General features: G+C 45.1%; 1 protein-coding gene across 1 annotated transcript in view; it reads right to left on the reverse strand.

The window, feature by feature from the left end:
• map4k5 (mitogen-activated protein kinase kinase kinase kinase 5) overlaps nt 1-14,486 on the reverse strand; it is a 135,389-nt gene that overhangs the window by 24,164 nt on the left and 96,739 nt on the right. The window contains exons 25-27 of the mRNA XM_065004374.1: nt 13,404-13,464; nt 5,800-5,914; nt 1,778-1,836 (exon numbers count right to left, since the gene is read on the reverse strand). Of these exons, the coding sequence (XP_064860446.1) occupies nt 1,778-1,836; nt 5,800-5,914; nt 13,404-13,464 (235 nt within the window). The remainder of the gene's footprint in view (nt 1-1,777; nt 1,837-5,799; nt 5,915-13,403; nt 13,465-14,486) is intronic.

A 14,486-nucleotide genomic window follows, 5' to 3' on the forward strand; every position in this document is an offset into this window, starting at 1 on the left:
AATAATAAAATAATAATAATAATAAATAATAATAATAAAAATAATAATAATAATAAATAATCATAATAATAATAATAAATAATAATAATAAATAATAATAAATAATAATAATAATAAATAATAATAATAATAAATAATAATAAATAATAAATAATAATAAATAATAATAATAATAAATAATAATAATAATAAATAATAATAATAAATAATAATAATAAATAATAATAAATAATAATAAATAAATTATTATAAATAATAATAATAATAATAAATAATAATAATAAATAATAATAATAAATAATATTATTATAAATAATAATAATAAACAATATTATTATAAATAATAATAATAATTAACAATATTATTATAAATAATTATAAATAATAATAAATAATACTTGATAACAATAATAATGAATAATATTAATAATTAATACTATTAATAATTAATACTACTAATAATTAATACTACTAATTATTAATACTACTAATAATAAATAATATTAATAAATAATACTTGATAACAACAATAATGAATAATATTAATAATTAATACTACTAATAATTAATACTACTAATAATTAATACTACTAATAATAAATAATATTAATAAATAATACGTGATAACAATAATAATGAATAATATTAATAATATGAATAATTAATACTAATAATGAATAATATTAATAATAATCCCAAAGGGATTATTGCCACTATTATTATAAAAGACAAAAGGACAAGGTAGGACAAGGGATAGGAGAGATAACAGCATGGCTTCTCTCACTGTTAAGACGGAGAGTTTCTTATCTAGTCTAAACTGACCACAGGCAACAAGAACAAGTGGTTGAGGGGGAACAGCTGCTCTAGGAACTAGACAGTGGCTGAGGGGGTACAGCTGCTCTAGGAACTAGACAGTGGTTGAGGGGGAACAGCTGCTCTAGGAACTAGACAGTGGTTGAGGGGGTACAGCTGCTCTAGGAACTAGACAGTGGTTGAGTGGTTGAGGGGGTACAGCTGCTCTAGGAACTAGACAGTGGCTGAAGGGGTACAGCTGCTCTAGGAACTAGACAGTGGCTTAAGGGGTACAGCTGCTCTAGAAACTAGACAGTGGTTGAGGGGGTACAGCTGCTCTAGGAACTAGACAGTGGTTGAGGGGGAACAGCTGCTCTAGGAACTAGACAGTGGTTGAGGGGGAACTGCTGCTCTAGGAACTAGACAGTGGTTGAGGGGGTACAGCTGCTCTAGGAACTAGACAGTGGCTGAAGGGGTACAGCTGCTCTAGGAACTAGACAGTGGCTGAAGGGGTACAGCTGCTCTAGGAACTAGACAGTGGTTGAGGGGGTACAGCTGCTCTAGGAACTAGACAGTGGTTGAGGGGGAACTGCTGCTCTAGGAACTAGACAGTGGTTGAGGGGGAACTGCTGCTCTAGGAACTAGACAGTGGTTGAGGGGGTACAGCTGCTCTAGGAACTAGACTGTGGCTGAAGGGGTACAGCTGCTCTAGGAACTAGACAGTGGCTGAGGGGGAACAGCTGCTCTAGGAAATAGACAGTGGTTGAGGGGGTACAGCTGCTCTAGGAACTAGACAGTGGCTGAGGGGGTACAGCTGCTCTAGGAACTAGACAGTGGCTGAAGGGGTACAGCTGCTCTAGGAACTAGACAGTGGCTTAAGGGGTACAGCTGCTCTAGGAACTAGACAGTGGCTGAGGGGGTACAGCTGCTCTAGGAACTAGACAGTGGTTGAGGGGGTACAGCTGCTCTCGTATAGTAAACGTACCAATGCAGCACTTGTGACAGCCCTTTGTGTCCGGGATCTTGGTGGTCAAGGCAAACCTCCTGCAGAGAGAAAACAGCCAGTCAGTCAGGATCAACACAGTCTCATATGGTGATTGGAGAGTGGTGTGGGTGACTGTAGAAATAGAACGACTAGAGCGGGAACATCCCCCCCAGACCACAGCAATTTGACTGTAGGCTCATGATCGTATTATTATTTCTATACTTTTAGTGGTGATCTGTAAGGTGAAGAGAATAGGTCCCTCTCTCACCGGGGATCCAATAGAATAGGTCTCACTCTCTCACCAGAGATCCAAATAGGTCTCTCTCTCTCTCACCGGGGAACCAATAGAATAGGTATTTCTCTCTCTCACCGGGGAACCAATAGAACAGAATAGGTCTCTCTCTCACCTGGGAACCAATAGAATAGGTCCCTCTCTCAAATCAAATCAAATTTTATTTGTCACATACACATGGTTAGCAGATGTTAATGCGAGTGTAGCGAAATGCTTGTGCTTCTAGTTCCGACAATGCAGTGATAACCAACAAGTAATCTAACTAACAATTCCAAAACTACTGTCTTATCCACAGTGTAAGGGGATAAAGAATATGTACATAAGGATATATGAATGAGTGATGGTACAGAGCAGCATACAGTAGATGGTATCGAGTACAGTATATACATATGAGATGAGAATGTAGACAAAGTAAACAAAGTGGCATAGTTAAAGTGGCTAGTGATACATGTATTACATAAGGATGCAGTCGATGATGTAGAGTACAGTATATACGTATGCATATGAGATGAATAATGTAGGGTAAGTAACATTATATAAGGTAGCATTGTTTAAAGTGGCTAGTGATATATTTACAACATTTCCCATCAATTCCCATTATTAAAGTGGCTGGAGTTGGGTCAGTGTCAATGACAGTGTGTTGGCAGCAGCCACTCAATGTTAGTGGTGGCTGTTTAACAGTCTGATGGCCTTGAGATAGAAGCTGTTTTTCAGTCTCTCGGTCCCAGTTTTGATGCACCTGTACTGACCTCGCCTTCTGGATGATAGCGGGGTGAACAGGCAGTGGTTCGGGTGGTTGATGTCCTTGATGATCTTTATGGCCTTCCTGTAACATCGGGTGGTGTAGGTGTCCTGGAGGGCAGGTAGTTTGCCCCGGTGATGCGTTGTGCAGACCTCACTACCCTCTGGAGAGCCTTACGGTTGAGGGCGGAGCAGTTGCCGTACCAGGCGGTGATACAGCCCGCCAGGATGCTCTCGATTGTGCATCTGTAGAAGTTTGTGAGTGCTTTTGGTGACAAGCCAAATTTCTTCAGCCTCCTGAGGTTGAAGAGGCGCTGCTGCGCCTTCTTCACGACGCTGTCAGTGTGAGTGGACCAATTCAGTTTGTCTGTGATGTGTATGCCGAGGAACTTAAAACTTGCTACCCTCTCCACTACTGTTCCATCGATGTGGATAGGGGGTGTTCCCTCTGCTGTTTCCTGAAGTCCACAATCATCTCCTTAGTTTTGTTGACGTTGAGTGTGAGGTTATTTTCCTGACACCACACTCCGAGGGCCCTCACCTCCTCCCTGTAGGCCGTCTCGTCGTTGTTGGTAATCAAGCCTACCACTGTTGTGTCGTCCGCAAACTTGATGATTGAGTTGGAGGCGTGCGTGGCCACGCAGTCGTGGGTGAACAGGGAGTACAGGAGAGGGCTCAGAACGCACCCTTGTGGGGCCCCCGTGTTGAGGATCAGCGGGGAGGAGATGTTGTTGCCTACCCTCACCACCTGGGGGCGGCCCGTCAGGAAGTCCAGTACCCAGTTGCACAGGGCGGGGTCGAGACCCAGGGTCTCGAGCTTGATGACGAGCTTGGAGGGTACTATGGTGTTGAATGCCGAGCTGTAGTCGATGAACAGCATTCTCACATAGGTATTCCTCTTGTCCAGGTGGGTTAGGGCAGTGTGCAGTGTGGTTGAGATTGCATCGTCTGTGGACCTATTTGGGCGGTAAGCAAATTGGAGTGGGTCTAGGGTGTCAGGTAGGGTGGAGGTGATATGGTCCTTGACTAGTCTCTCAAAGCACTTCATGATGACGGAAGTGAGTGCTACGGGCGGTAGTCGTTTAGCTCAGTTACCTTAGCTTTCTTGGGAACAGGAACAATGGTGGCCCTCTTGAAGCATGTGGGAACAGCAGACTGGTATAGGGATTGATTGAATATGTCCGTAAACACACCGGCCAGCTGGTCTGCGCATGCTCTGAGGGCGCGGCTGGGGATGCCGTCTGGGCCTGCAGCCTTGCGAGGGTTAACACGTTTAAATGTCTTACTCACCTCGGCTGCAGTGAAGGAGAGACCGCATGTTTTCGTTGCAGGCCGTGTCAGTGGCACTGTATTGTCCTCAAAGCGGGCAAAAAAGTTATTTAGTCTGCCTGGGAGCAAGACATCCTGGTCCGTGACTGGGCTGGGTTTCTTCTTGTAGTCCGTGATTGACTGTAGACCCTGCCACATGCCTCTTGTGTCTGAGCCGTTGAATTGAGATTCTACTTTGTCTCTGTACTGACGCTTAGCTTGTTTAATAGCTTTGCGGAGGGAATAGCTGCACTGTTTGTATTCGGTCATGTTGCCAGACACCTTGCCCTGATTAAAAGCAGTGGTTCGCGCTTTCAGTTTCACGCGAATGCTGCCATCAATCCACGGTTTCTGGTTAGGGAATGTTTTTATCGTTGCTATGGGAACGACATCTTCAGCGCACGTTCTAATGAACTCGCACACCGAATCAGCGTATTGGTCAATATATTTATCTGACGCAATACGAAACATGTCCCAGTCCACGTGATGGAAGCAGTCTTGGAGTGTGGAGTCAGCTTGGTCTGACCAGCGTTGGACAGACCTCAGCATGGGAGCCTCTTGTTTAAGTTTCTGCCTGTAGGCAGGGATCAACAAAATGGAGTCGTGGTCAGCTTTTCCGAAAGGGGGGCGGGGCAGGGCCTTATATGCGTCGCGGAAGTTAGAGTAACAATGATCCAAGGTTTTACCACCCCTGGTTGCGCAATCGATATGCTGATAAAATTTAGGGAGTCTTGTTTTCAGATTAGCTTTGTTAAAATCCCCAGCTACAATGAATGCAGCCTCCGGATAAATGGTTTCTAGTTTGCAAAGAGTTAAATAAAGTTCGTTCAGAGCCATCGATGTGTCTGCTTGGGGGGGGATATATACGGCTGTGATTATAATCGAAGAGAATTCTCTTGGAAGATAATGCGGTCTACATTTGATTGTGAGGAATTCTAAATCAGGTGAACAGAAGGATTTGAGTTCCTGTATGTTTCCTTCATCACACCATGTCTCGTTAGTCATGAGGCATACGCCCCCGCCACTCTTCTTACCAGAAAGATGTTTGTTTCTGTCGGCACGATGCGTGGAGAAACCCGTTGGCTGCACCGCCCCGGATAGCGTCTTTCCAGTGAGCCATGTTTCCGTGAAGCAAAGAACGTTGCAGTCTCTGATGTCCCTCTGGAATGCTACCCTTGCTCGGATTTCATCAACCTTGTTGTCAAGAGACTGGACATTGGCAAGAAGAATGCTGGGGAGTGGTGCGCGATGTGCCCTTGTCCTGAGTCTGACCAGAAGACCGCTACGTTTCCCTCTTTTTCGGAGTCGTTTCCTTGGGTCGCTGCATGCGATCCATTCCGTTGTCCTGATTGTAAGGCAGAACACAGGATCCGCGTCGCGGAAAACATATTCTTGGTCGTACTGATGGTGAGTTGACGCTGATCTTATATTCAGTAGTTCTTCTCGACTGTATGTAATGAAACCTAAGATGACCTGGGGTACTAATGTAAGAAATAACACGTAAAATAACAAAAAACTGCATAGTTTCCTAGGAACGCGAAGCGAGGCGGCCATCTCTGTCGGCGCCGGAAGAAGTTCCATCCCTCTCTCTCACCAGGGATCCAATAGAATAGGTCCCTCTCTCTCGTCGGGGATCAATTAAAACAAGGGAGTCAGAGGATGTAGTGTGTGCGTGTCTCACCTAGGTAAGATCTTGTCTGGGAAGCGGTGTGTCTGGAACTGAGAGGCGAGGCCAGGTTTCTTCAGCTGCTCAAACAGCCCAATCAGGTTGTGAGAGTACAGCTGGAAGGTCTTTCCTGTGATCACATATGAAACAAGTTAGCATCACATTATAAGACAACAAATGGCACCCTATTCCCTATATAGTGCACTACTTTGTCCCAAATGGCACCCTATTCCCTATATAGTGCACTACTTCGTCCCAAATCGCACCCTATTATCTACAGGGCTCTGGTCAGAAGTAGTGCACTATATGAGAAATAATGTGCCATTTAGGTCACAGACACGGTGTCCTTTCTGGGGTCACAGACACGGTGTCCTTCCTGGGGTCACAGACACGGTGTCCTTTCTGGGGTCACAGACACGGTGTCCTTTCTGGGGTCACAGACACGGTGTCCTTTCTGGGGTCACAGACACGGTGTCCTTTCTGGGGTCACAGACACGGTGTCCTTTCTGGGGTCACAGACACGGTGTCCTTTCTGGGGTCACAGACACGGTGTCCTTTCTGGGGTCACAGACACGGTGTCCTTTCTGGGGTCACAGACACGGTGTCCTTCCTGGGGCCACAGACACAGTGTCCTTCCTGGGGCCACAGACACAGTGTCCTTCCTGGGGCCACAGACATAGTGTCCTTCCTGGGGCCACAGACACTGTGTCCTTCCTGGGGCCACAGACACAGTGTCCTTCCTGGGGCCACAGACATAGTGTCCTTCCTGGGGCCACAGACACGGTGTCCTTCCTGGGGCCACAGACACAGTGTCCTTCCTGGGGCCACAGACATAGTGTCCTTCCTGGGGCCACAGACATAGTGTCCTTCCTGGGGCCACAGACATAGTGTCCTTTCTGGGGTCACAGACATAGTGTCCTTTCTGGGGTCACAGACACGGTGTCCTTTCTGGGGTCACAGACACGGTGTCCTTTCTGGGGTCACAGACACGGTGTCCTTCCTGGGGCCACAGACACAGTGTCCTTCCTGGGGCCACAGACATAGTGTCCTTCCTGGGGCCACAGACACTGTGTCCTTTCTGGGGTCACAGACATCTCTTACAGTGTTTTTACGACATCCCGTTATAGTGGAACAAACCAAAGACAACACTAAGATGGATTGAAGGATGGAAAGAGGAAATACGGCAGAAACATGCTATTTACAAGTCTAGATGTATGAAACATGCTATTTACAAGTCTAGATGTATGAAACATGCTATTTACAAGTCTAGATGTATGAAACATGCTATTTACAAGTCTAGATGTATGAAACATGCTAGAAACATGCTATTTACAAGTGTAGATGCTAGAAACATGCTATTTACAAGTCTAGATGTATGAAACATGCTAGAAACATGCTATTTACAAGTGTAGATGTATTCATCACCAACAGAAAATTAGTTTTAAGGAGTCAGCGTGAAATTACGTGCACTTTAATCTTAACATATAGGGCTAGACGGGAGCCAGCTTGGTGTTTCGATAGGGGTAAAGGGTTACAACATTTTGTAACTTTCCCAAAATATCCAGGTTGGAGGATTCCTGGACTTCCTGTTTATCCCATTCTAATCCCAGGAATCTCCTAACTGGGATTTCTGGAAAACATGGGAATTTTGAGAAATGTACATTTTTTGCGTGTTATTTTTCTTTGTAATTTTTACACCATTTTTGTGATATCCAATTGCTAGTTATGACCTTGTCTCGTCGCTGCAACTCCCCAACAGGCTCGAGAGAGAGAGAGACAGAAGAGAGACAGAAGAGAGAGACAGAAGAGAGAGAGAAGAGAGAGAGAGAAGAGAGAGAGAGAAGAGAGAGAGAGAAGAGAGAGAGAGACAGAAGAGAAAGAGAGAGAGAGAGAAAGAGAGAAGAGAGAGAGAGAAGAGAGAGAGAGAAGAGAGAGGCGAAGGTCGAGACATGCGTCCTCCGAAAGATGTACCTGCCAATTTCGCGCTGCTTCTTAACATACTACTCATTTAACCCGGGAAGTCGCTGTGGCAATGTGAAGGTGGAAACACCGTTTGACTGACGACCGAAGTCAGCTTGCAGATGCCTGGCTTTCCACAAGGAGTCGCTAGAGCGTGATGAGCCAAGGAAAACCCCGCCTGCCAAACCCTCCCCTAACCCGGACGGTGGGATCGAACCCCAGGCTGTAGTGGCACTGCGATGCCTTTGAATGCTGCGCCACTCAGGAGGCCATAATTTTTAGAAACTTAATGTAATTTTGCAACTCTAGTTATGGGTAAAATACAATACAGGGTTGTAAACTGTGACGATGATTACCTTCTGATGAAGCCGGTTAGTAGAATACCAAAATCAAGCCAGACCAGAGAAGAGAGCAGAGGAGAGGTGAGAAAGGAGGGACAGAGTCCAAGAGGAAGAGAGGACAAGAAATCAGAGATTACATTTACTCTGAGCCGAGGCATAGGCCTACTTTAAAAACTTTATGGTAGGATACACAACGGTACAATTAAGTTAACCTAGTAGTAATTTACAATATGTAAGAAACGCTTACTTTCACTTTCTTACAACAGAGCGGCGTGTAGAGAAAATTCAACAGTGGGTAAAACACAGATATAGCACACATGGTACAGAGTAGAGGCGTGTAGAGGAAATTCAACAGTGGGTAAAACACAGATATAGCACACATGGTACAGAGTAGAGGCGTGTAGAGGAAATTCAACGGTGGGTAAAACACAGATATAGCACACATGGTACAGAGTAGAGGCGTGTAGAGGAAATTCAACAGTGGGTAAAACACAGATATAGCACACATGGTACAGAGTAGAGGCGTGCAGAGGAAATTCAACAGTGGGTAAAACACAGATATAGCACACATGGTACAGAGTAGAGGTCTTCACGGGCCCATAAAATAAATTAACCTGGGGCTTTCCCCTCCAGACCCAATATGCATAATTACTATAAATGTTTTATATAGAAACCCCGTTCCCAACGGACAACGAGGGTCCGTTCCAGTATAGACCTGGTCGGATGTGAGAGATTTGTGAGGGAAGCAGCAGAAAAGTCCTTTTTTTTTTAGGCTACTTTATTTACCGGAGCTGATAAAGTGAGATGGAGGAATTAGAGAGTGGTGAAGCTGGGGTCGTGCTGTGAGATGGGAGGAAGTAGAGAGTGGTGAAGCTGGGGTCGTGCTGTGAGATGGGAGGAAGTAGAGAGAGGTGAAGCTGGGGTCGTGCTGTGAGATGGGAGGAAGTAGAGAGTGGTGAAGTTGGGGTCGTGCTGTGAGATGGGAGGAAGTAAAAAGTGGTGAAGCTGGGGTCGTGCTGTGAGATGGAGGAAGTAGAAAGTGGTGAAGCTGGGGTCGTGCTGTGAGATGGAGGAATTAAAGAGTGGTGGAGCTGGGGTCGTGCTGTGAGATGGGAGGAAGTAGAAAGTGGTGAAGCTGGGGTCGTGCTGTGAGATGGGAGGAAGTAGAGAGTGGTGAAGCTGGGGTCGTGCTGTGAGATGGGAGGAAGTAGAGAGTGGTGAAGCTGGGGTCGTGCTGTGAGATGGGAGGAAGTAGAGAGTGGTGAAGCTGGGGTCGTGCTGTGAGATGGGAGGAAGTAGAGAGTGGTGAAGCTGGGGTCGTGCTGTGAGATGGGAGGAAGTAGAAAGTGGTGAAGCTGGGGTCGTGCTGTGTGTTTAAGCTACTGTGAGTGTGAGCAAGTGACACGAGGAACAGGGGAGGGAGGGAGAGACAGCAACAGAGCCGATATAGCTTCCATAGCTAGGTTATTTATCATGCAATATGATTACGTAGTACCTGTCTTGCCTGGATCAAACTGGGAGAAGCTAGTTAAGCTAACTAGCTAGCTAGGCTAATTGAGGTTGCATGTACTTTCTGGTCCTACACAGTTACAAACAACGACACCATTCAGAATATAAAGTAGCAGTCTACCTGTTGGCTCTTGGTCGTTCTAGCCTAACTTTTAATTCCATAATTTTAATTCCATCGTCCATTGATTAGATATCTCCTAACTTTTGCCCCACACGGAGGCTCTATGACTGTAGTATGACTTTTGATTGACCAAGAAAACGTCACACGTGCCACTCTCGTGAAACGAAAGAGTAGCGGCATAAATTACACATACCCACGAGAAACAGATCCGATCCAGACCAGTGATATTATTTACAATTCTGTATCCGGATCCGCTCGGGTACCGGATCTGGTCTCGGGTACCGGATAGGGTCTCGGGTACCGGATAGGGTCTCGGGTACCGGATAGGGTCTCGGGTGCCGGATCGGGTCTCGAGTACCGGATCGGGTCTCGAGTACCGGATCGGGTCTCGAGTACCGGATCGGGTCTCGGGTACCGGATCGGGTCTCGAGTACCGGATCGGGTCTCGAGTACCGGATAGGGTCTCGGGTACCGGATCCGCTCGGGTACCAGATAGGGTCTCGGGTACCGGATCCGCTCGGGTACCAGATAGGGTCTCGGGTACCGGATCGGGTCTCGGGTACAGGTGGATGCGTGAAGACCTCCAGTACAGATGAGCTATATACAGTTGAAGTCGGAAGTTTACATACACCTTAGCCAAATACATTTAAACTCCGTGTTCACAATTCCTGACATTTAATCCTAGTAAAGATTCCCTGTCTTAGGTCAGTTAGGATCACCACTTTATTTTAAGAATGTGAAATGTCAGAATAATAGTAGAAAGAATGATTTATTTCAGCTTTTATTAATTTCATCACATTCCCAGTGGGTCAGAAGTTTACATACACTAAATTAGTATTTGGTAGCATTGCCTTTAAACTGCTTAACTTGGATCAAACATTTTGGGTAGCCTTCCACAAGCTTCCCACAATAAGTTGGGTGAATTTTGGCCCATTCCACCTGACAGAGCTGGTGTAACTGAGTCAGGTTTGTGGGCCTCCTTGCTCGCACAAATTTTTTCAGTTCTGCCCACACATTTTCTATAGGATTGAGGTCAGGGCTTTGTGATGGCCACTCCAATACCTTGACTTTGTTGCTGTTGTCCTGAAGCCATTTCGCCACAACTTTGAAAGTATGCTTGGGATCATTGTCCATTTGGAAGACCCATTTGCCACCAAGCTTTAACTTCCTGACTGATGTCTTGAGATGCTGCTTCAATATATCCACATAATTTTCCTCTTCCCTCATGATGCCATCTATTTTGTGAAGTACACCAGTCCCTCCTGCAGCAAAGCACCCCTACAACATGATACTGCCACCCCCGTGCTTCACGGTTGGGATGTTGTTCTTTGGCGTGCAAGCCTCCCCCTTTTTCCTCCAAACATAACGATGGTCATTATGGCCAAACAGTTCTATTTTTGTTTCATCAGACCAGAGGACATTTCTCCAAAAAGTATCATCTTTGTCCCCATGTGCAGTTGCAAACCGTAGTCTGGCTTTTTTATGGCGGTTTATCAGCAGTGGCTTCTTCCTTGCTGAGCGGCCGTTCAGGTTATGTCGATATAGGACTCGTTTTGCTGTGGATGTAGATACTTTTGTACCCGTTTCCTCCAGCATCTTCACAATGTCCTTTGCTGTTGTTCTGGTATTGAGTTGCACTTTTCGCACCAAAGTACGTTCATCTCTAGGAGACAGAACGTGTCTCCTTCCTGAGCGGTATGACGGCTGCGTGGTCCCATGGTGTTTATACCTGCATACTATTGTTTGTACAGATGAACGTGGTGCCTTCAGGAGTTTGGGAATGGCTCCCAAGGATGAACCAGACTCGCGGAGGTCTACAGTTTGTTTTACGAGGTCTTGGCTGATTTCTTTTGATTTTCCCATGATGTCAAGCAAAGAGGCACTGAGTTTGAAGGTAGGCCTTGAAATACATCCACAGGTACACCTCCAATTGACTCAAATTATGTCAATTAGCCTATCGGAAGCTTCTAAAGCCATTACATTATTTTCTGGAATTTTCCAAGCTGTTTAAAGGCACAGTCAACTTAGTGAATGTAAACTTCTGACCCACTGGAATTGTGATACAGTAAATTATAAGTTAAATAATCTGTCTGTAAACAATTGTTGGACAAATTACTATGTGTCATGCACGAATTAGATGTCCTAACCGACTTGTCCAAACTATAGTTTGTTAACAAGAAATGTGTGGAGTGGTTGAAAAACGAGTTTTATTGACTCCAACCTAAGTGTATGTAAACTTCCGACATCAACTGTACATTGGGACATGCATAAACTAACTACAATGAGTCTTTCTCAGAGAAAGCGGTTCAACTCTACTTTCAGGTCTTGCACTATATATACAAGAGTATGTGGACACCCCTTTAAATTAGTGGATTCGGCCATTCGCCGCCATTTGGACTCTTAAGCAGTGGAAACGCGTTCTCTGGAGTGATGAATCACACTTCACCACCTGGCAGTCCAACAAATTAATCTGGGTTTGGCGGGTGTCAGGAGAATGGTACCTGGCCCAATGCAGTGCCAACTGTCAAGTTTGGTGGGGGAGGAATTAACGGTCTGTATCTGTCCTGTTTTCCATGGTTCAGGCCCCTTAGTTCCAGTGAAGGGAAATCTTAATGCTACAGCATACAATGACAATCTAGATGAATCTGTGCATCCAACTTTCTAGCAACATTTTGGGGAAGGCCCTTTCCTGTTTCAGCATGACAACGTCCCTGTGCATAAAGCGAGGTCCATACAGAAATGGTTTGTTGAGATCGGTGTGGAAGAACTTAACTGGCCTGCACAGAACCCTGACCTCAACCCCATTGAACACCTTTGGGATGAATAGGAACCAGGCCTAATCTCCCAAACATCAGTGTCCGACCTCACTAATGCTCTTGCGGCTGAATGGAAGCAAGTCCCCGCAGCAATGTTCCAACATCTTATTGGAAAGCCTTCCCAGACAAGTGGAGGCTGTTTTAGCAGCAAAGGGGGGACCAACTCCATATTAAAATGGCCACGATTTTGGAATGAGATGTTAAGACGAGGTGTCCACATACTTTTGGTCATGAGGTGTATCATCTGCCCAAACTATCTACATTTCTACAGCAACCAGGAGTCTTCACAACCACTGGCCAATATAAAACGCCATATTTATTCCACACAGCAGTAGGCCATAAAGACAGGACTCACAATAATATGCAGTCAAGCACTTCTTATAAAGGGTTTTTAATCCAAAAGCTTCTAAACATCCTGCTACTTCTGCGTCTATAGATAGCTATGAGGTGATTGTATTTCCAGTATGGTGTGTAGATGCCAGGTAATGGCATTGCTCCTGTGGAATAGTTATGAGGTAATGGTATTTCCAGTCAGATAACAGCAAAACAAAGCTGCAGGTTATCATGGCACCATCTCCAGCAGCTGGCTGTGATTGATACCGCCTCTCAAGACTGCAGTACAACAGGTTGTTGTTGATACCTGTCCTACGGACTACCTGTATCTGTCCTACTGACTCACCTGACCGAGACAGCAGGTTGTTGTTGATACCTGTATCTGTCCTACTGACTCACCTGACAGAGACATCAGGTTATTGTTGATACCTGTCCTACTGACTCACCTGACCGAGACAGCAGGTTATTGTTGATACCTGTCCTACTGACTCACCTGACCGAGACAGCAGGTTATTGTTGATACCTGTCCTACTGACTCACCTGACAGAGACATCAGGTTGTTGTTGATGATGTAGAGCCAGGTACACTTCCTGGGGAACAGCTAGAAGGGGAACAAAACACAATAAAGGACATTCAATACTCACTGTTGAAATAGAACAATACGGCAGTAGACAGCACACTATTTCACGGATTCAGATCTACAGTAACTAAGAGGTAGACATGAGTGTAGCCATGTTTATAGCTATATTTATTAAGGATGGGCATCTTTCCGATTCGTATCTAGCTCGATACATGGGCTCCGATACGTGGGCTCCGATACAGGAACGACACGTTTTTAGTTTGAAACGTCATTTACAAAACAGCTATGACCATAGCCAATAAATATATAGAAAAACTTTTGTATTTCGCCTCCCATCTCCAAATCAAATGGTTTTGACAAGTTCTCTTTACAGAGTGATCTTCTCTTCGGCCATACAGTGTGCCTCACCATCGCTGTCCTCGTCATGACATTATCAACTTTTACCCTGTACAGTGGGGAGAACAAGTACTTGATACACTGCCGTTTTTGCAGGCTTTCCTACTTACAAAGCATGTAGAGGTCTGTAATTTTTTATCAATCGGTACACTTCAACGGTGAGAGACGGAATCTAAAACAAAAATCCAGAAAATCACATTGTATTATTTTTAAGTAATTAATTTGCATTTTATTGCATGACATAAGTATTTGATACATCAGAAAAGCAGAACTTAATATTTGGTACAGAAACCTTTGTTTGCAATTAGAGATCATAGGTTTCCTGTAGTTCTTGACCAGGTTTGCACACACTGCAGCAGGGATTTTGGCCCACTCCTCCATACAGACCTTCTCCAGATCCTTCAGGTTTCGGGGTTGTCGCTGGGCAATACGGACTTTCAGCTCCCTCCAAAGATTTTCTATTGGGTTCAGGTCTGGAGACTGGCTAGGCCACTCCAGGACCTTGAGATGCTTCTTACGGAGCAACTTAGTTGCCCTGGCTGTGTGTTTTGGGTCGTTGTTATGCTGGAAGACCCAGCCAAGACCAATCTTCAATGCTCTTACTGAGGGAAGGAGGTTGTTGGCCAAGATCTCACGATACATGGCTC

The sequence above is a fragment of the Oncorhynchus nerka genome, linkage group LG18, assembly GCF_034236695.1.
Source record: "Oncorhynchus nerka isolate Pitt River linkage group LG18, Oner_Uvic_2.0, whole genome shotgun sequence".
Classification (NCBI taxonomy): domain Eukaryota; kingdom Metazoa; phylum Chordata; class Actinopteri; order Salmoniformes; family Salmonidae; genus Oncorhynchus; species Oncorhynchus nerka.